Source organism: Heterodontus francisci, chromosome 20, assembly GCF_036365525.1.
Source record: "Heterodontus francisci isolate sHetFra1 chromosome 20, sHetFra1.hap1, whole genome shotgun sequence".
NCBI lineage: Eukaryota > Metazoa > Chordata > Chondrichthyes > Heterodontiformes > Heterodontidae > Heterodontus > Heterodontus francisci.
Genome location: NC_090390.1, coordinates 11,362,252 through 11,384,582, shown reverse-complemented (window position 1 = coordinate 11,384,582; position 22,331 = coordinate 11,362,252). Strand labels below are relative to the sequence as shown.

The 22,331-nt window shown below is 43.7% G+C and overlaps 1 protein-coding gene across 4 annotated transcripts in view; it reads right to left on the bottom strand.

Annotated features, from left to right (window-relative positions):
* The window catches only part of dna2 (DNA replication helicase/nuclease 2), a 130,648-nt gene that overhangs the window by 67,172 nt on the left and 41,145 nt on the right, over positions 1-22,331 (bottom strand). For all 4 annotated transcript variants that reach the window (XR_010977040.1, XM_068052385.1, XM_068052384.1 and 1 more), the window contains exons 8-9: positions 15,013-15,130; positions 12,831-12,996 (exon numbers count right to left, since the gene is read on the bottom strand). Coding sequence is in view for 3 of the 4 variants with exons in the window: in XM_068052385.1 (XP_067908486.1) it covers positions 12,831-12,996; positions 15,013-15,130 (284 nt within the window). In the remaining variant the exon portion in view is untranslated. The remainder of the gene's footprint in view (positions 1-12,830; positions 12,997-15,012; positions 15,131-22,331) is intronic.

Sequence of the window (22,331 nt, the reverse complement as noted above, 5' to 3'; positions counted from 1 at the left end):
CCCAGGGGTTCAGCATTGGGACCCTTGCTTTTCCTGACGTACATTAATGAGCTTGGTGTACAGGGCACAATGTCAAAGTTTGCAGATGGTCCAAAACTTGGAAGCATTGTGAACTATGAGAAGGCTAGCGTAGAACTCCTAAAGGACATAGACAAGTTGGTGGAATAGACAGACAGGGGCAGATGAAGTTCAATGCAGAGAAATGTGAAGTGATTCATTTTGGTAGGAAGAACATGGAGAGACAATATAAAATAAAGGGTACAATTCTAAAGGGGATGCAGGAGCTGAAGGACCTGAGTGTATATGTGCACGAGTCATTAAAGGTGGCAGGATAGGTTGAGAAAGCAGTTAATAAAACATACTGTACCCTGGGCTTTATTAATAGGGACATAGAGTACAAGAACAAGGAAGTTATGTTGAACTTGTATAAGACACTAGTTAGGCCTCAGCTGGAGTACTACGTGCAGTTCTGGGCACCGCACTTCAGGGAAGACGTGAAGGCACTGGAGAGAGTACAAAAAAGGTTCACGAGAATGGTTCCAGGGATGAGGAACTTCAATTATGAAGTTAGATTGGAGAAGTTGGGACTGTTTTCCTTGGAGAAGAGAAGTCTGAGAGGTGATCTGATAGAGATTTCAAAATTCAAAATAATGAGTGGTCTGGACAGAGTAGATAGAGAGAAACTGTTCTCACACCTGAAAGGATCGAGAATGAGAGGGTATTTCAAGTATTTGGTAAGAGAAGCAAAAGTAACATGAGGAAAAACTTTTTGACAAACCTGATTGAATTTTTTGAAGAGGTGACTAAAGTAGTGGACAGGGGAATGTCTAGGGATGTTATTCAAATGGAGATCCAGAAGGCAGTTGATAAAATCCCTCATAAGAGACTGTTAGCTATTATTGACCTGGTTCGGAAATTAGCTGAGCAGCAAGAGACAGAAAGTAGGGATAACGGGCACGTGCTCTAATTGGTAGGATGCGACTAGTAATGTCCTGCAAGGATATTTGTTGGGGCTCAACTATTCACCGTATTTAGTTACATGTTAGATGATGAGATAGAAAGCCACATAGCCAAGTTTGCCAAGACACAAAGATAGGCGCTATGGTAAGCAGTGTAGATGGAAGCATACAAAAAGCCATTGATAGATTGAATAAATGGGCAAAACTGCAGCAAATGGATTTCAATGTAGGCAAATTTGAGATCATCCACTTTGGACTATAGAACAGGGTACTTTCCAAATGATGAAAGGGTAGAAACAACAGGGGTCTAAAGACAATTAGGGGACGTGGCAAATAGGCCACTAAAATGTCATTAACAGGTGCAAAAAATAATCAAAAAAGTCAGAGTTTCAAAACAGCGCAGGGAGAGCGGCCCAAGAGCTTCAAAACAGCGCAGGGGGAGCGGCCCGAGAGCTTCAAAACAGCGCGATGGTGGAGCAGCTTGAGAGCTTCAAAATAGCGCGATAGTGGAGTGGCCCGAGAGCTTCAAAACAGCGCAATGGTGGAGCGGCCCGAGAGCTTCAAAACAGCGCAGGGGGAGCGGCCCGAGAGCTTCAAAACAGCGCGACAGGGGAGCGGCCCGAGAGCTTGAAAACAGTGCGACGGGGGAGCGGCCCGAGAACTTCAAAACAGTGCGAGGGGGGAGCAGCCCGAGAGCTTCAAAACAGCGCAAGGGGGGAGCGGCCCGAGAGCTGGGGCTGGGCTCAGTCAGTGAGCGCACCACATTCGGAGAAAAAATAAAAAGTGGCGTCACAGGGAAACAGGTAAGTGATTGGTTGGTGAGTATTTTGTTATTTTTATCATTTATCTTTCAAAACGCCTGTAATTCATCAGTAACTGTTAGGTTTTATTAGTATTAGTAAAGTTTACTAGTGGTAATAAAGCTTACTGGAAGTGGGGTAAGGTCTACAGTTTTTTTTATATGGTAAGTAGTGTTTTTTGAGGGAATCAAGGTCCCGACTGTAAATAATCTCTAATTTTTGAGTAATTTCAGGGAGTAAATTAAGGATAAGTCATGGCAGGGCAGCTTGGCAGTGTGGAGTGCTCCTCCTGTGCAATGTGGGAAATCAGGGACACTTCCAATGTCCAGGGCAAACAGGTGTGCAGGCAGTGTCTCCAGCTGCAGCTATTTGAAATCCGCATTACGGAGATGGAGCTGCGGGTGGATTCACTGTGGAGCATCCGCGATGCTGAGATCATCGTGGACAGCACGTTTTGTGAGGTGGTCACACTGCAGACAAATGCTGCAAAGGCAGAAAGGGAATGGGTGACCACCAGGCAGAGTAAAGGAAAGCAGGTAGTGTAGAAGTCCCCTGTGGCCATCCCCCTCTCTAACAGATATACCGCTTAGGATATTGTTGGGGGAGATGGCTCAGGGGAAAGCAGCAAGAGCTACGTTCATTGGACCGTGGGTGGCTCTACTGCACAGGAGGGGAGAAAGAAGAGTGGCAGGGCTATAGTGAAAGAGGATTCAATCATAAAGGGAACAGACAGGCGTTTCTGCAGCCGCAAAAGAGACTCTAGGATGGTATTTTGCCTCCCTGGCGCTAGGGTCAAGGATGTCTCTGAGCGGCTGCAGGGCATTCTGAGGGAGGAGGACGAGCAGCCAATTGTCGTAGTACATACCGGTACCAACGACGTAGGTAAAAAAAAAAAAGGGATGAGGTTCTACAAGCTGAATATAGGGAGTTGGGAAATAAATTAAAAAGTCAGACCTCAAAAGGTAGTAATCTCAGGGTTACTACCAGTGCCACGTGCTGTGACAGCAGAAATAGCAGGATATGGCGGATGAATATGTGGCTGAAGAAATGATGTTGGGGGGAGGGATTCAGATACCTGGGACATTGGGACCGGTTCTGGGGAATGTGGGACCGGTGCAAGCTGGAATCGGTACAAGCTGGACGGGACCAGGACCAATTCCCTCGGGGAGGTTAAACTAGAATGGCAGGGGGATGGGAATCTGAGCAGGGAGACAGAGGAGGGGGAAACAAGGATAGACATGAAAGACAAAAAGGTTGGCCCGCTCAAGGACACGGTTGGCCCGCTCAAGGACAGAGATGGGAATCTGTCTGTGGAGCCAGAGGAAATGGGCGAGGTGCTAAATGAGTACTTTGCATCAGTATTCACCAAAGTGAAGGACTTGGTGGATGATGAGCCTAGGGAAGGGTGTGCAGATAGTCTCAGTCATCTCATTATCAAAAAGGAGGTGGTGTTGGGTGCCTTGTAAAGCATTAAGGTAGCTAAGTCCCCAAGGCCTGATGGGATCTACCCTAGAATACTGAGGGAGGCAAGGGAAGAAATTGCTGGGGCCTTGACAGAAATGTTTGCATCCTCATTGGCTACAGGTGAGGTCCCAGAGGACTGGAGAATAGCCAATGTTGTGCCTTTGTTTAAGAAGGGTGGCAAGGATAATCCAGGAAATTATAGGCCGGTGAGCCTTACGTCAGTGGTAGGGACACTATTAGAGAGGATTATTCGGGACAGGATTTACTCCCATTTGGAAACAAATGAACTTATTAGCGAGAGACAGCATGGTTTTGTGAAGGGGAGGTCATGTCTTACTAATTTGATTGAGTTTTTTGAGGAAGTGACAAAGATGATTGATGAAGGAAGGGCAGTGGATGTTATCTATATGGACTTCAGTAAAGCCTTTGACAAGGTCCCGCATGGCAGACTGGTACAAAAGGTGAAGTCACACAGGATCAGAGATGAGCTGGCAAGATGGATACAGAACTGGCTCGGTCATAGAAGACAGAGGGTAGCAGTGGAAGGGTGCTTTTCTGAATGGAGGAATGTGACTAGTGGTGTTCCGCAGGGATCAGTGCTGGGACCTTTGCTGTTTTATATATAATACAATGATTTGGAGGAAAATGTAGCTGGTCTGATTAGTAAGTTTGCGGACGACACAAAGGTTGGTGAAGTTGCGGATAATGATGAGGATTGTCAGAGGATACAGCAGGATATAGATCAGTTGGAGACTTGGGCGGAGAAATGGTAGATGGAGTTTAATCCGGACAAATGTGAGGTAATGCATTTTGGAAGGTCTAATGCAGGTGGGAGGTATACAGTAAATGGCAGAACCCTTAGAGTATTGACAGGCAGAGAGATCTGGGCGTACAGGTCCACAGGTCACTGAAAATGGCAACGCAGGTGGATAAGGTAATCAAGAAGGCATACGGCATGCTTGCCTTCATCGGTCGGGGCACAGAGTATAAAAATTGGAAAGTCATGCTGCAGCTGGACAGAACTTCAGTTAGGCCACACTTAGAATATTGTATGCAATTCTGGTCGCCACACTACCAGAAGGACGTGGAGGCTTTGGAGAGGGTACAGATGAGGTTTACCAGGATGTTGCCTGGTCTGGAGGGCATTAGCTATGACGAGAGGCTGGATAAATTTGGATTGTTTTCACTGGAACGACGGAGGTGGAGGGGCGACATGATAGAGGTTTACAAAGTTATAAGCGGCATGGACAGAGTGGATAGTCAGAAGCTTTTTCCCAGGGTGGAAGAGTCAGTTACTAGGGGACATAGGTTTAAGGTGCGAGGGGCAGAGTTTAGAGGGGATGTGCGAGGCAAGTTTTTTTTTTACACAGAGGGTGGCGAGTGCCTGGAACTTGCTGCCAGGGGAGGTGGTGGAAGCAGATACGATAGCGACGTTTAAGAGACATCTTGACAAATACATGAATAGGAAGGGAATAGAGGGATATGGGCCCCGGAAGTGCAGAAGTTGTTAGTTTAGACAGGCATCAAGATCGGCGCAGTCTTGGACGGCCGAATGGCCTGTTCCTGTGCTGTTCTTTGCTCTTTGTTGTTCTTTGTAAGAAGAAGTGGATGGCAGAGAAAACAAGGGCGAGAAACAAATGGGGCCATTGTGCAAAATAAAGCTAAGATGACTAACGATGTTAAAAAGACAAGTCTACAGGCATTGTGTCTTAATGCACAGAGCATTCACAATAAGGTAGATGAATAATAGCGCAAATAGATATAAACGGTTCTGATATAGTTGCGATTATGGAGATATGGCTGCAGGGTGACCAAGGATGGGAACTGAACATCCAGAGGTATTCAATATTTAGGAAGGACAGGCAAAAAGGGAAAGGAAGTGGGGTAGCTTTGTTAGTAAAGGAGGAAATCAATGCAATCATGAGGAAGGATATTGGCTCGGAAAATCATGATGTGGAATCTGTATGGGTGGAGCAAAGAAATACCAAGGGGCAGAAAACATTGGTGCAGGTTGTCTATAGGCCCCCAAACAGTAGTGGAGATGTAAGGGATGGCATTAAACAGGAAATTACAGACGTATGTAATAAGGGTACAACTGTAATCATGGGTGACTTTAATCTACATACAGATTGGTCAAACCAAATTAGTAATAATACTGTGAAGGAGGATTTCCTGGAGTAGGCACGTGACCGTTTTTCAGACCAATATGTTGAGGAACCAACTAGAGAACAGGCTATCCTAGACTGGGTATTGTGCAATGAGAAAGGATTAATTAACAATCTTGTTGTGCGGGGTCCCTTGGGGAGGAGCGACCATAACATGATAGAATCCTTTATTAAGATGAAGTGTGGAGTAGCTGAATCCGAAACTAGGGTTCTGAATCCAAATAAAGGCAACTACGAAGGTATGAGGCGCAGGTTGACAATGGTAGATTGGGGAACTTTACTAAAAGGGTTGACGGTGGATAGGCAATGGATAATATTTAAAGAACGTGTGCATGAATTACAACAATTATTCATTCCTGCCTGGCGCAAAAATAAAACTGGAAAGGTGGCTCAACAGTGGCTTACAAAAGAAATTAGGGATAGTATTAGATCCAAAGAGGAGGCACATAAAATTGCCAGAAAAAGCTGCAAGTCTGAGGATTGGGAGCAGTTTAGAATTCAGCAAAGGAGGACAAAGTGGTTGATTAAGTGGGGGAAAATAGAGTATGAGAGTAAACTTGTGGGGAACATAAAAACTGACTGTAAAAACTTCTATAAACATGTGAAGAGAAAAAGATTAGTGAAGACAAATGTAGTCCCTTACAGTCAGAAACGGGGGAAATTATAATGGGGAACAAAGAAATGGCAGAACAATTAACCACATACTTTGGTTCTGTCTTCACAAAGGAGGACACAAATAACCTCCCAGAAATGTTAGGGAACCGAGGGCCTAATGAGAGGGAGGAACTGAAGGAAATCAGTATTAGTAAAAAAAAAATAGTGCTAGGGAAATTAATGGGGTTAAAGACTGACAAATCTCCAGGGCCTGATAATCTACATCCTAGAGTACTAAAGGAAGTGGCCCTGGAAATAGTGGATGCATTGATGGTCATCTTCCAAAATTCTATGGACTCTGGAGCAGTTCCTACAGATTGCAGGGTGGTAAATGTAACCCCACTATTTAAAAAAGGAGGGAGAAAAAACAGGGAATTACAGACCAGTTAGCCTGACATCAGTAGTGGGGAAAATGCTAGCATCTATTCTAAAGGATGCGATAGCAAAACACCTGGAAAGCATAAACGGGATTGGACAAAGTCAGCATGGGTTTACGAAAGGGAAATCATACTTAACAAATCTACTGGAGTTTTTTGAGGATGTAACTAGCAAAATAGATAAGGGAGAACCAGTGGAGGTGGTGTATTTGGATTTTCAGAAGGCTTTTGATAAGATCCCACACAAGAGGTTAGTGTGCAAAATTAAAGCACATGGGATTGGGGGTAATATACTGGCATGGATTGAGAATTGCTTGACAGACAGGAAACAGAGAGTAAGAATAAACGGGTCTTTTTCCGGGTGCAGGCAGTGACTAGTGGGGTACCGCAGGGATCAGTGCTTGCACCCCAGCTATTCACAATATATATTAATGACTTGGGTGAGGGAACTAAATGTAACATTTCCAAGTTTGCAGACGACACAAAGCTGGGGAGAATGCGAGCTGTGAGGAGGATGCAAAGAAGCTCCAATGTGATTTGGACAAGTTGGGTGAGTGGGCAAATGCATGGCAGATGCACTATAACATGGATAAATGTGAGGTTAGCCACTTTGGTTGTAAAAACAGAAAAGCAGATTATCTGAATGGTGAAAGATTGGGAAAGGGGGAGGTGCAACAAGACCTGGGTGTCCTTGTGTACCAGTCACTGAAAGCAAACATTCAGGTGCAGGAAGCAGTTGGGAAGGTGAATGGTATGTTGGCCTTCATTGCAAGATGACTTTAGTACAGGAGCAAGGATGTCTTGCTGCAGTTATACAGGGCCTTGGTGAGACCACATCTGGAGTATTGTGTGCAGTTTTGGTCTCCTTATCTAAGGAAGGATGTTCTTGCCATGGAGGGAGTGCAAAGATGATTGACTAGGCTGATTCCTCAGACGGCAGGATTGACGTATGAGGAGAAATTGGGTCGACTAGGCCGATATTCACTAGAGTTTAGAAGAATGCGAGGGGATCTCATAGAAACCTATGAAATTCTAACAGGACTAGACAGGCTAGGAGGGAGGGAAAATGTTCTGTATGGCTGGGGAGTCCAGAACCAGGGGTCACGTTCTCAGGATATGGGGTATGCCATTTAGAACCGAGATGAGGAGAAATTTCTTCATTCAGAGGGTGGTGAACCTGTGGAATTCTCTACCGCAGAAGGCAGTAGAGGCCAAGTCATTAAATATATTCAAGAAGGATATAGATATATTTCTTTAATGCCAAATGGATCAAGGGATATGGGGAGAAAGCAGGAACAGGGTACTGAATTAGACGATCAGCAAATGACCTTTTTGAATGGCGGAGCAGGCCTAAAGGGCTGAATGGCCTACGCCTGCTCCTATTTTCTATGTTTCTAATGGAACGCTGATATTTATATCTAGAGGACTAGAAGACAAGGGGGTAGAAGTCCTGCTTCAGCTATACAAAGCCCTGGTGACCACACCTGAAGCACTGAGGGTAGTTCTGGGCACAACACCTTAGGAGGGACATATTGGCCTTGGAGGTAGTGCAGTGTAGATTTACCAGAATGATACCTGGACTCAAAGAGTTAAATTACAAGGAGAAATTACACAAAGTTGGGTTGTATTCCCTGGAACTTAGAAGGTTAAGGGGTGATTTGAACAAAGTTTTCAAGATATTATGGGGAACAAATAGGGTAGAGAGTGAGATATTATTTCCGCTGGTTGGGGAGTCGAGGACTAGGGGGCAGTCTAAAAATTAGAGCCAGACCTTTCAGGAATGAAATTATGGAACACTTCTACACACAAAGGATGGTAGAAATTTAAAAAGGTACATTGTAAATTTTACACCTGAGATTGATAGATTTTTGTTATCCGAAGGTATTAAGAGACAGAGAGAGAGGAGCGCAGCCTGAGGAGCGGGAGCGGAGCCGGGAGAAAAAAAAAATCGAATTGAGCATTCAGGTAAGCTTTTAATTTAAACTGAAATTAAATATAGAGTAAGACTTGATCCATTTATTAGTATATAAACTAAAAATTAAAGTGTATTAAAGAACTAAAAACCAGTGGGAAATTTAAAAAACAAATTAAAATCTAATTAAATAAAATAGATATGCAGGGCGAGGCAATGTGTTGTACCTGCAAGATGTGGGACCTGGTGGATCTCATTGTGAATCCTAGTGACCAACTAGCAAGTGTTGGTTGCTCGAGGAACTCCGGCTCAGAGTTGATGAGCTGGAGTCTGAGCTTCGGACACTGCGACACATCAAGGAGGGGGGAAGAGTTACCTGGACGCTGTGTTTCAGGAGACAGTCACATCCCTTCAATTAACTACCTTGAATTTGGCCAGTGGTCAGGGACAGGAGGGTGTGACTGAGTGAGGCAGGTAGAGGGATCCAGGAGGTAGTGTTGCAGGAGCCTCAGCCCTTGTCCAACAGGTTTGAGATTCTTGCTCCCTGTGTGGACGAGAGTAGGGACTGTAGGGAGGTTGAGCAAACTGACCATAGCACCGTGGCACAGGGAACCATTCAAGTTGGGGGGGGGGGGGCAGAAAAGAGAAATGTAATCGTAATCGGGGCTAGTATAGTTAGGGGCGTGGACACTGTTCTCTGTGGCCAGGATCGAGAGTCCCACAGGCTGTGTTGCCTACCTGGTGCCAGGGTTCAGGATATCTCATCTGGGCTGCAGAGGAACTTGGAGTGGGAGGGGAATGATCCACTTGTCGTGGTCCACGTAGGTACCAACGATATAGGTAGAACAAGGATAGAGGTCCTGCTGAGGGAATATGAGCAGCTAGGAGTTAAATTAAAAAAGCAGAACCAAAAAGGTAATAATCTCTGGATTACTGCCTGAGCCACGAGCAAATTGGCACAGGGTCAATAAGATTAAAGAGGTAAATGCGTGGCTCAAAGATTAGTGTGGGAGAAATGGGTTTGAATTCGTGAGACATTAGCACCAGTACTGGGGAAGGAGGGAGCTGTTCCAATGGGACGGGCTCCACCTAAATCATGCTGGGACCAGAGTCCTGGCGAATCGCAAAATTAGGGCTGTAGATAGGCCTTTAAACTAAATAGTTGTGGGGAAGGATTCAGTTGCATGGAAAATTAGGAAATCAAAGTTAAAGGAGAAGGTAGGAGTGCAGATTAGTGATGAGGCTGATTGTTACCAGAAAATAAAAGGAAGGGACAGAACGTGTGAACGTCATATTGCACCAAGAAATCATACAAGAGTAGGGAAATTTGATAATAGAACAAACTTAAAGACTTTGTATCTGAATGCATGAAGCATTCGGAATAAAATAAATGAGTTAACAGCGCAAATAGAGACGAATGGGTATGGATTTAGTGGTGATTACTGAGATGTGGTTGCAGGGAAACCAGGTTTGGGAATTGAATATCCAAGGGTACGCAGTATTTCGGAAGGATAAGCAGGAAGGAAAAGAGGTAGTGCAGCTTTGTTAGGAAAGGAACAGATCAGTGCTGTAGGGTGAAATGATATAAGCATAGAATCAGTCTGGGTAGAAATAAGAAATAGCAAGGGAAAGAAGTCCCTAGTGGCAGTAATCTATAGGTCCCCAAACGGTAGTTCCGCAGTGGGGCACAGTATAAACCAGGAAATACTGGGGGCTTGTAAGAAAGGTACGGCAATAATCATGGGTGAAATTAATAATAGTCATATCGACTGGATTAATCAAATTGGCAACAGTAGCCTAGAGGGAGAGTTCATTGACTATATTAAGAGATTTTCTTTGGAGCAATATGCTGTGGAGCCAACCAGAGAGCAGGCTATTCTCGATTTGGTATTGTGTAATGAGGTGGGATTGATTAATGATTTCATAGTTAAGGATCCTCTAGGGAAGAGTAATCATAGCATACTCGAATTTCACATTCAGTTTGAGGGCGAGAAACTGGAGTCCCACACTAGCGTTCTGGAGTTAAACAAAGGTAATTACATAGGCATGAGGACAGATTTGGCCCTAGTGGACTGGGCAGGAAGACTAAAAGGTAGGAAAGTTGATGAGCAGTGGCAGATGTTTAAGGAGATATTCAATTCATCCCAACTAAAATACATTCCAGAGAGGAAGAAAGATTCTGTGAGGGGGAAAAAACATCCATGGCTAAGCAAGGAAGTTAAAGATAACAAAGACAAAAAGACTACGGCATACCATATTGCAAAGGCCAGTAGCAGGCTGGAAGATTGGGAAACTTTTCAAGATCAACAAAGGGTTATTATAAAAGTAATAAAAAGAGCAAAGGTAAATTATGAAAGAAAACTAGTGCAAAATATAAAAACAGATAGCAAAAGCTTCTATAAGTATATAAAAGGGAAGAGTAGCTAAAGTGAATGTTGGTCCTTTGGAGGATGAGACAGGGGAACACAGAAATGGCAGAGACGCTAAATCAATATTTTGCCTCAGTTTTCACGGTGGAAAACACTAGTACCATCCCATAAGTAACAGGAAATGCAGAGATTATAGAAAGGGAGGAACCTAGAACAATCATCACTAGGGAAAATGTACTCAGCAAACTATCAGGATTGAAGGCAGACAAGTCCTCAGGGCCTGATGGCCTACATCCTAGGGTCTTAAAGGAAGTGGTAGCAGAGATAGTGCATCCATTGGTTATAATATTCCAAAATTCCCTAGATGCGGGAAAGGTTCCAGTGGATTGGAAAAAAGCTAATATAACGCCCTTATTCAAAAAGGGGAGGGAGGCAGAAAGTACGAAACTATAGACCAGTTAGTTTAACATCTGTCGTTGGGAAATTGTTAGAATCCATTATTAAGGAAAACATAACAGGACATTTAGAAAGTCAAAATGCAATCTATCAGAGCCAGCATGGTTTTATGAAGGGTAAATCATGTTTGACTAATTTGCTAAAGTTCTTCAAAGCTGTAACAAGCAAAGTGGATAATGGGGATCCTGTAGATGTAGTATATCTGGACTTCCAGAAGGCATTTGATAAGGTGTCACACAGAAGGTTAATACACAAGGTAAGATCACATGGGGTTAGGGGCAATTTATTAGCTTGGATAGTGGATTGGCTAACCAACAGAAAACAGAGTCGGGATAAACGGGTCTTTTTCTGGCTGGCAAGATGTAACTAGCGGGGTGCCACAGGGTTTGGCCCTCGGGCTCCAACTATTTACAATCTATGTTAATGACTTGGATGCAGGGATAGAAGGTACTGTAGCCAAATTTGCAGATGACACTGAAATAGGTGGGATACTAAGTTGCAATAAAGAAATAAGAAATTTACAAATGGACATGGATAGATTAGGTGAATGGGCCAAAATTTGGCAGATGGAGTTTAATGTGGATAAGTGTGAGGTTATCCATTTTGGTCGGAAGAATAGAAAGGCAAATTATCTAAATGGAGAGAAACTTCAGAGTGCTTTGGTGCAGAGGGATCTGGGTGTCCTCGTGCATGATTCGCTGAAAACTAGTATGCAGGTACAGCAGTTAATAAGGAAGGCAAATGGAATTTTGGCATTTCTTGCTGAAGAAATAGAGTATAAAAGTAGGGATGTGTTATAGCAACTGTACAAGGCATTAGTGAGACCTCACCTGGAGTATTGCGTACAGTTCTGGTCCCCTTATTTGAGGAGGGATGTAGTCGCATTGGAGGCAGTTCGGAGGAGGTTCACTAGATTGATTCCAGAGATGAGGGGCTTGTCTTATGAAGAGAGATTGAGCAGTTTAGGCCTTTATTTTCTAGAGTTTAGGAGATCTAATTGAGGTATAAAAGATGATTAAGGGGATTGACAAAGTAGACATAGAGAGGATGTTTCCTCTTGTGGGGCAATCTAGAATGAGAGGTCATAGTTTTAGAATAAGGGGTAGCAGATTTAAAACAGCGATGAGGAGAAACTACTTCTCTCAAAGGATCGTAAGTCTGTGGAATTCTCTACCCCAGAGCGCGGTGGATGCCAGGACATTGAGTAAATTTGAGGAGATAGACAGATTTTTAATTAGTAATGGGTTGAAGGGGTAAGGAGAATGGTCAGGAAAGTGGAATTGAGGCCGAGATGAGATCGGCCATGATCATATTGAATGGCAGAGCAGGCTCGAGGGGCTGAATTGCCTGCTCCTAGTTCTTATATATGTAGATATGGAGTTCGGTCACAGATCAGCCATTACCTCACTGAATGGCAGAACAGGCCCGAGAGACTAAATGGCCTACTTTTGTTTTTATGTTCCCAAAATGTTGCCTGCTGGAAGTGTGAGCAACTGTGATTGCAAGATACAAGTGCACAAAAGTCAGATCTTGGGCTGAGCCCCCAAGCCACAGACACAGGTCAAAAAAACTCAGGGCCATGAGCAGCAACACAACCCCTCCCACCACTGCCCTAGTGACTGGACACTCCCTCACAGTTACCTGGTATGGCCCAATGACTGGACACTCCCTTACCTGCTATATAAAGCGCAGTTACGTCGCTGTGAGCAGAATCTGCAAATCTGTTGGTCACTGATGACAGGAGGTAGTGGTGCAGGCTGTGCCTCAGTAGTTTCTGACGCTGGCCAAACAATGCCATTGGTTAAATAAAAAGCCAACTGGTTCCTTAGCTTCAACAGCTCTGAGAAAGGATTAAAATAAAAAGTTTTCAGGTAAAATGACCGAAACCTTAAAAGAATTTGCTGTTGATGCCTGTCTGGTGGTTGGTACCCAGTGCTCTCTACATTTCCTGCAGTTACCCGTCAGTCCAAACATTATGTATCTTTATACATAAAGCTTGACCAGCCTTGCGATCAACAATCAACATTTCAAGAAATTAAGAACCCCCAGGTTTTGGCTTCTCAAGATTGTGCCCTCAGTGTGTCACTTACACAAATCTACATAATACTTTGATACCTTGATACCGAAATCAACTGGCCAAATATGCTAGCAATACCAAAATAGGGAAAGTGCTGATGAACTGCAAAAGGATGGAGACTGGTTATACTGTTGGACAGTTAAATGGCAAATGGAAATCTAACACCAATCAACATTAAGATTAGACACTGTTGAAATAACCTGGCAAAATAATCAAAAGATAACAGAATGCTGGGGTGTGCAGCCAAATGTAGTTACTGGAACCGTAAAAAGAAAAAGTGTACCAAAAAGATACAGAAAAAAGTAACTGGTCCTCTTTTGAAAGAGATAAGTTGTGAGGGGTAGATTGAAGAAGCTTCAATTCTGTATTGTGGAGAGGAGGTGGGTGACCCACTGAAAAATATCAAATATTAAATGGCAAATGAGGGAAACCAGGAGAATGGGTGCAGAGCATATAAATTTCAGCAGGCATCAGGAAAGCAAGAATTAGTTGGGATAATGTGCCAGGCAGGGCTGGAACAAAACCATTGGGATTATTCAAAATACAGTTGGCTGTTTTGATGGAGAAGTTGAGCATCAGAGCGATGAACTTTTCTTACGTTCATGAATACAAATGCACTGCACCACAGCATATCACTAAGACAGTGGATTTATTCCCGAATGATGTGGACCGATCACTGAGGCTGGGATTCTTCCCACTCACCTCCAGAAAACCTTTCAACTCTAATGGGCAATGTGTTCCTGGCTCAACCATCATTCTCTCTGAGGGTTTAGGTAACTACGGTGTGAATATTGCTGCGGGGGGAGTGTGTCTCCATATCAGTCAGAGGCTCTTCCCGTGTGGGTTTCTCAGTACTAAAATCACGTTGGGTTTGTGTGTGCCATGATCCCTGAACAGAGACTTCCGCCTCTTAGTTTTAACTCTTCCACTCATCCGCTCTTACTTCGCATGTAACTTGAGCAATCTGGCATCTTGCCAAGCTTGAGTCAACACAATAAACATTTGTAGGCCATTCACCAGAGTTCATCGAGCAGAGCTCAATCCCCTCATCACATCCTGCAGTCCTGTGCCCTTCTCTGTAGTGGGCCATTCTGCCAGTGATCAGAAACACTAGCCTTGCCCAATCATTCACCTCTCTAGCCGAGGACAGCAAGGCCAGTTATGGTGCCTGCTTCAGCAGAGATAAAGCTGAGCTCTTTCAGTCTGTAAGGTGCAATGCCACACCACACACTGCCTTTGCCATTGCGAAAGTTGTCTTCCATCCTTTCAAAATCCTCCAATGTAATGCCCAGCATCCCCATTTATGCAGTGTCAGGTTTATCTTAAGACTCCGGTCCTCTTTTGTTGATTTTACCTCTCTTCTCTTCTCAAGGGCACTGACCCAATGGTTCTAATTTTATGGGCAGTTTGCCCAAGCCGCCAATATTCAGCTGTCAGGGCTCAGTTGGTAAAAGCAAGTATGGTCAAGTCCAAACCTGCCTTCATCTGACCTCCACTTGTTGGCGTTCAGTAGGCGGGTCGCTGGATGTTGATCTGGACCCAGCATAGAGCTCACACCCATTTGCTCCATGCAGCGAACTTGCCAGATACCTGGCTGCGTCACTTACCTGAAGGAGAGTCTCAACTTAACAAACAACCTGACTGACCAGCTCAGACCAGAGCCCCAGCTCTGACTGGGTGCCTGATCTCTGAATGTCAGTCCCAGTAACAGATGTAATAGTGCATTCTAACACTATGGCCCAGTAGTATTCATTTCCTAAATTCCCCATTGTTTGATACCTCTCCTGTCCATACGATTGCCTGGTACTGGATGCATGGCACCAGTTTTGAGATAGAGGAGAAATCCAGCCTCAGGATCTTCCCTGCGTTCCTGGCTCAGCAAGGTGTACAGAATTACCTGCAGAAAAGGGCGAAGATTTATCTTGGTGTATTTAGCTTCATGATTGACCAAAATAAATGAGCTTTAAACTCACACAGTACCAAATGTTTACATTTTCATAAACAATATTTAGATGGTTAAAGGGAGATTTGATCAAAGTTTCCAAAGTATTAAGGGGAACAGATAGGATAGAAAGACAGAAAACATTTCTGCTGGTTGAGAAGCCTCGGGCTAGGGGGTGTAGTGTAAAAATTAGAGCCAGACCTTTCAGGAGAGAAACTAGCAAACACCTATTCATGCAAAGGGTGGTAGAAGTCTGGAACTCTCTTCCACAAATGGCAATCGATGCGAGATCAACTGTTAATTTTAAAAATGAGACGGATAGATTTTTGGTATCCAACGGTATTAAGGGATATGGGGCAAAGGTGGGCAGATGAAATTAGGTCACAGATCAGCCAATATCTATCTCAGTGAATGGTGGAACAAGTTCAAGGGCCTATAAACACATGACTTTTGTTCCTATGTTCCTCCCCTTTCCCCATCCCCATGTGAAGGAACCAACTCTTAGTAAATCCATTTCAACGGGCAGCAGGCACAGATAAATACAAGTCCAACCAGCAAGTAGACAGGCAATTTCATCCCAGATAACATCAACACAATTAAGGGGCGGCCTGATGAATATGCGAGAAAGAAGGGAATAGAGGTAGAGGGATACAGGACCAGGGTGGGAAGTGGTAATTAGAGTGAGAAGTGGCAGGAGTATAAGCACCAGCTTAGAACTGGAGGGCCAAATGGTCTGGTTCCGTGCTGGAAATTCTGTGTATACTAGAGTTAAGATGATCCAAATCTTATCTGAAATCTACAGAGCTCTTTCAAGCAAGACTCCTTAGATAGTAATCAGAAGCAAGAACTGCAAGCATTGCTTTCTCCATGCCTAATCAGCAGGCAGCTTAATTGCTGGCTTTACTCACTAGGCTAGTGTATCTAAGATAAGGTTCGCAAGCTCTTACTGCTGGGCCTACACAGCCCTGGATTCATTACTTTCTGCTGCTTTCCCCCCTAAACATATCCTCTTAATAGCTGCCATATTTACATCCATGGGCTGCAGGATTGGAAAAGACAACTCCTCCACTGGTGGATATAAATCAATGCAGGAACAGCCACCCCGTAGCAAGGAGGGAGCAGCAGCCCGGCACCAATGAGGTGCAATCTTGACCAATTCTTGACACCCACAAAGCTCAAAACACTGGACTAACAGGAGAAAAAGTAGTGAGTGTAAAATGGGAGCAAAAGGTACCAACAAATTTCAGGGGTCAATGCCCCCCATTCCAAGGAGACCTAAAAAAAAAGAGACATCTGAACCCCTATTGGGTAAGGCGATTTGCCAGGCATCTCTGATGGTTGTTTAAAATTGGTCTTTAGCCCTTATGTGTACAAATGAGGTTCCTAAGACCTGTTTCAGGCTCCCTCTGTTAAGTTGGTCAGAGCTGAGCAAAGCTAACCCTCAGCAACCTTCAGGCCCACAACAATCCTAAGGGCTGCTGTTGGTCCAAGATGACCCCATCCCCTCAGTTATATTCCCTGTACATCCTCCTGAAATGGGCAAACCGCCTCAGGATCATGATAGACAAATGATTGAAAGGAGGCCCAAGACCCAATCCTGGGTGGGTCTCAAGCCTTGATCTGTGAGCCACTGGTTATGTACTCAAACAATGGTCATAACTAATTTCCATCCCAGTAAGTTGGACGAATGGGAAATGCAGGGGGTTACACGGATAAACCGTGATAAAAATAATTTAAGTGGCAAATAACAGGAGGAATTTCTATAGCGTGTCTTGGACCACTTTCTACATCAATGCGTTTCAGTATAATGAAACAGGGCCAGGCTGGATTTAGGGAATGAAATGGGACAAGTAGCAGGGGGAACAGCTCGAAAATAACAAGCAGAATATGACTGGATTCAATATAAAAACTGAGGTGGTGAATGAAGATAAAGGTACTAGGCTGGAAAAACAATCCAATTTCATATAAATAAATAGGGAACGAGCCTAGATAAATTAGGAAGACAAAAATTGGCAAAGATGATTGAACTAGTTCCTCCAAGAAGGAAGAGGAGGTGCAACAAAGGCTGAGTAGAGAAATATGAGTTTCAAATAAACCATCACAAATGTAGCTATAATAATACAAAATAAAGTCAAACAGAAAACCTAAGAAGAAATATGGAGAAATACTGTCAGGGAACATAGAGGGAAACAGGAATAGAGTCATCGAGTCATACAGCACAGAATCAGGCCCTTCGGCCCATCATATCCATGCCAGCCATCAAGCATCTAACTATTCTAATCCCATTTTCCAGCACTTGGCCCGTAGCCTTGTACGCTACGGCATTTCAAGTGCTCATCTAAATATTTCTTAAATGTCGTGATGATTCCTGCCTCTACCACCTCTTCTGGCAGTGCGTTCCAGATTCCAACCACCCTCTGGGCGAAAATTTTTTTCCGCAAATCCCCTCTAAACCTCCTGCCCCTTACCTTAAATCTATTCAAAAACACGAAGTTTAGTTTAGTTTAGAGATACAGCACTGAAACAAGCCCTTCGGCCCACCGAGTCTGTGCCGACCATCAACCATCCATTTTATACTAATCCTACACTAATTCCACATTACTACCCCATCCCCACCTGTCTCTATATTTCCCTACCACCTACCTATACCAGGGGCAATTTATAAAGGCCAATTAACCTATCAACCAGCAAGCCTTTGGCATGTGGGAGGAAACCCACGCAGACACAGGGAGAACTTGCAAACTCCACACAGGCAGTCCCCAGAATTGAACCAGGGTCGCTGGAGCTGTGAGGCTGTGGTGCTAACCACTGCGCCACTGTGCAAAGAGTAAGTTAAAAAAAAAGAGCTGATTTGAGGTACATACATATAGCCGTACAAATTAGGACGAGGAGGCCATTTGGCCCCTCAAGCCTGCTCCGCCATTTGATAAGATCATCGCTGATCTGATTTGTGTAAAGGATGAATGAATGGTGCAGTCTCTAATTGAGCTCTATCTCATTTTCACCAAACAATAGTGGGAATGTTTAGGTGTAAGAATTAAGTGGAGCACTCCGATAACGATAGGTAGCAACTTGCACCTTGAAAGTAGAAAACAAGACACCACAAAAGAGCTGACACTAAGCCAAAAATAGATCTTCGGTCAAGTGACCGAAAGCTTATTTAATGAGGTGGGTTTTATAGAGAGGCTTAAATGGAGGAAAGACAGAGAGGGGTTTAGGGAAGGAATTCCAGAGCTAGAGGTCTAGATGGCTGACGGCACCACCGCCAGCACTGGGAAAAAGGAGATACACAAGATACCAGAGTCAGGAAAACCAAAAATGGAGAGGTTGTAGGGTTGGAGGATATTAGAGATGGGGTGGGATAAGGCCATGAAGGGATTTCACAACACAAGAAATAGGAATAGACCACATAGCACCTCCAGCCTGCTCCACCATTCAGTACGATCATGGCTGATCTTAGGCTTTAATTCTACTTTCCCGCCCGCTCACCATATTCCTGGATTCCCTGAGACAATCTGTCTATCCCAACCTTAAATGCATTCAACAAGGAGCATCCAAAACCCTCTGGTGTAGAGAATTCCAAAGATTCACAACCCCTTAAGTGAAGTAATTTCTCATCTCAGTCCTAAATGATCGGCACCTTATCCTGAGACTGTGCCCCCATGTTTTAGTACTGCACACAGTACTCCAGATGTGGTCTCAGCAAAACCCTGTACAATTGTATTAAGACTTCTTCATTCCTGTACTCCAATCCCCTTGCAATAAAGACCAACATGCCATCTGCCTTCCTAATTGCTTGCTGTACCTGCATGCTAACTTTCTGCACACCCAAGTCTCTTTGAACATCAACACTTACAAGTTTCACACCTTTTAAAAAAAATTCTGCTTTTTTTATTCTTACAATTAAAGTGCACAACTTCACACTTTCCTACGTTATACTCCATCTGCCAACTCGTTGCCCACTCACTAAACCTGTCTATATCTCTTTGCAGCCTCTCTGTGTCCTCTCCACCTACCTTTGTAACATCAACAAACTTAGATACATTACTGTCTGTCTCGTTATCCAAGTTATTAAGTTTTTTTATTCACTCATGGGATGTGGGCATCGCTGGCTAGGCCAGCATTTATTGCCCATCCCTATATAGAGATTGTAAATAGCTGAGGCCCCCGCACTGATCCTTGCGGCATTTCACTATTTACAGCCTGCCAACTTGAAAATGCCCCATTTATGCCCACTCTTTGCTTCCTGTCCTTTAACCAATCCTCTATCCATGCTAATATATTACCCCCAACTCCATGAGCCCTTATCTCACCTATTAACCTTTTTTGTGTGGCCCCTCATCAAATGCCTTTTGAAAATCAAAGTATACTACACCTACTGGCTCCACTTTATCTCATTACAAACTCAAAAAAACTAATAAATTTGTTGAACAGGATTTCCTTTTTGTAAAACCATGCTGACCTGTTCTAGTCATACTGTGCATTGTTAAGACTTGCTTAACAATAGATTTCCAGCATTTTCCCAACGATTGATGTTAGAACCATAGAAAGGTTACGGCACAGAAAGAGGCCATTCAGCCTATCGTGTCTGCATCAGCTGAAAAAACTAGCCACCCATTCTAATCCAACCTTCCAGCACCTGGTCCATAGCCTTGCAGGTTACAACATTTCAGGTGCAGGTCCAGGTACCTTTTAAATTACTTGAGGGTTTCTGCCTCCACCGGGCAGCGAATTCCAGACACCCATCACCCTCTGGGTGAAAAAGATTTTCCTTATGTTTCCTCCAATCCTTCTACCAATCACCTTAAACCTGTGCCCCCTAGTAACTGACCTCTCCGCTAGGGGAAACAGGTCCTTCCTATCTACTCTATCTCGACCAGTCATAATTTTGTACACCTCAATTAAGTCAGCCCTTGGCCTCCTTTGTTTTAAGGAAAACAATCCTAGCCTATCCAATCTTTCCTCATAATTGCAATTTTCCAGCCCTGGCAACATTCTTGAAAATCACCTCTGTACTCTCTCCAGAGCAATTACGTCCTTCCTCTAATATGACCAGAATTGTACAGAACACACCAGCTGTGGCCTAACCAGCATTTTATATAGTTCCAACATTACATCCCTGCTTTTGTATTCCATACCTCAGCCAATAAAGGAAAGCATTCCATACACCACCTTCACCACTTTATCTACCTGTCCTGTCACCTTCAGGGACCTGTGTACATGCAATCCAAGGTCTCTCACTTCTTCTACCCCTCTCAATATCTTTCGGTTTATTGTGTATTCCCTTGCTTTGTTTGCCCTCCCCAAGTGCATTACCTCACACTTCTCCGGACTGAATTCCAATTGCCAATTTTCCACCCACTCAACCAAACCACTGATATCATTCTGGAGATACAGAATATGATCAAACAAAATAAAGAGGGCGTATGATGCATGTCAGGTGAATTGTTCAAGCGAGAACCAGGCCAAGTTCACTAAGTCGAGCGGGGAAACAAAGAAGAAAGTAAGACTGGCAAAGAGAGAATATGAGAATAGAATCGCAGTCGACATAAAAGGTAACCCAAAAATCTTCATGTAAATAGTAAGCGGGTAGTAAGAGGCGGATTAAAACTTGTTAATTCTCTAACTTTTCCCAGTTTTGGCGTAAGGTCATTGACCAGAAACATTAACTCGGTTTCTCTCTCCTCAGATGCCAAGTATTTACAGCATTCACTGTTTTTATTTTACATTTTGCTCTTGCATAGACTAGGCCTATATTCCCCTGAATTAAAAGGAATCTAACTGAGGTGTTTGAAACGATTACAGGATTGATGGGGAGAAACTGTTTCCAGTTAGTTTGGTGGGAGCAATCCTCAGCAAGAAGGCATAACATTAAATTTAGAGCTAGGCTATTCAGAGGTGAATTCAGGAAGCAATTCTTCATGCAAAGGATAGTGGAAATCTGGAAATTTGCACCCCAAAAAGCTGTTGAAGCTGGCGGTGGAGGGGTGGGGGGAGCAGCAGCAGGCATCAGTTGAAAATTTCAAAACGGAGACTGATAGATTTTTTTGTTAGGCAAGGGCATTAAGTATTACAGAACCATGGCAAGTAGATGACATTAAGATACAGATCAGCCATGCCTTAACTGAATGGCAGAACAGGCCTGAGAAGCTGAATAGCCAACTCCTGTTCTTATATTTCTACAATGTAAACTAGTATGAGCAACAATTTAGTGGGTAAGATTTAGATTTAGAGATACAGCACTGAAATTTAGTGGGTAAGGATTCATGGATGCGCAATGTGAGTGCCATGGACAGAATGAGCTCAGAGGGCAAGATGCAACTGAAATTAAGGATATGGAAATTAATATGGAAAAGTTGGTGGAACTGAAAATGAAAAGTAGCCTTGTCAGTTGTGCCTCAGTTGGTAACACTCTCGCCCGAGTCAGAGAGTTGTGGGTTCAAGACGCACTCCCGGGCTTGAGGACAAAAATCAAAGCTGACACTCCAGTGCAGTAATGAAGGAGTGCCGTCTTTCAGATGAAATGTTAAACAGAGGCCCTGACTGCCCTCTCAGGTGGACTTAAAAGATCCTATGGCACTATTTCGAAGAAGAGCAGGAGAGTTATCCTCAGTGTCCCGACCAATACTTATCCCTCAACTAACACCACAACAACAGATTATCTGGTCATAACACATTGCTGTTTGTGGGAGCTTGCTGTGCACAAATTGGCTTCCGCATTTCCTACATTACAACAGTGACTACATTTCAAAAATACTTGATTGCCTGTAAAGCAATTTGGGACATACTGTGAAAGGCGCTATGTCAATGCAATTTTTTAAAAAAGAAAACACTTCCAGCCCTGATGGTTGCATCTTGGGATACTGAAGTATGATAGATAGGAAACAGCAGAGGCTCTGACAACAATCTTTCAAAGTTCCTGAAAGTTGCATCAGGGACTGGGGGAATAACAGCATAAGACTTTTGTTCTAAAATGGACAAAGGGATAAACCAAAGAACTGTATACCAGATAGCCTAACATCCCTTGTGTCCATAATAGTGTAAAATTAATACTCAAGTCCTTAATTAACTTAGAAGGACATGGATTCCCTATGAACAGTCAGCACTGATTTGGAAAAGTCATGTCTGACAAATTGAAGAGCTCTCTGATGAAATC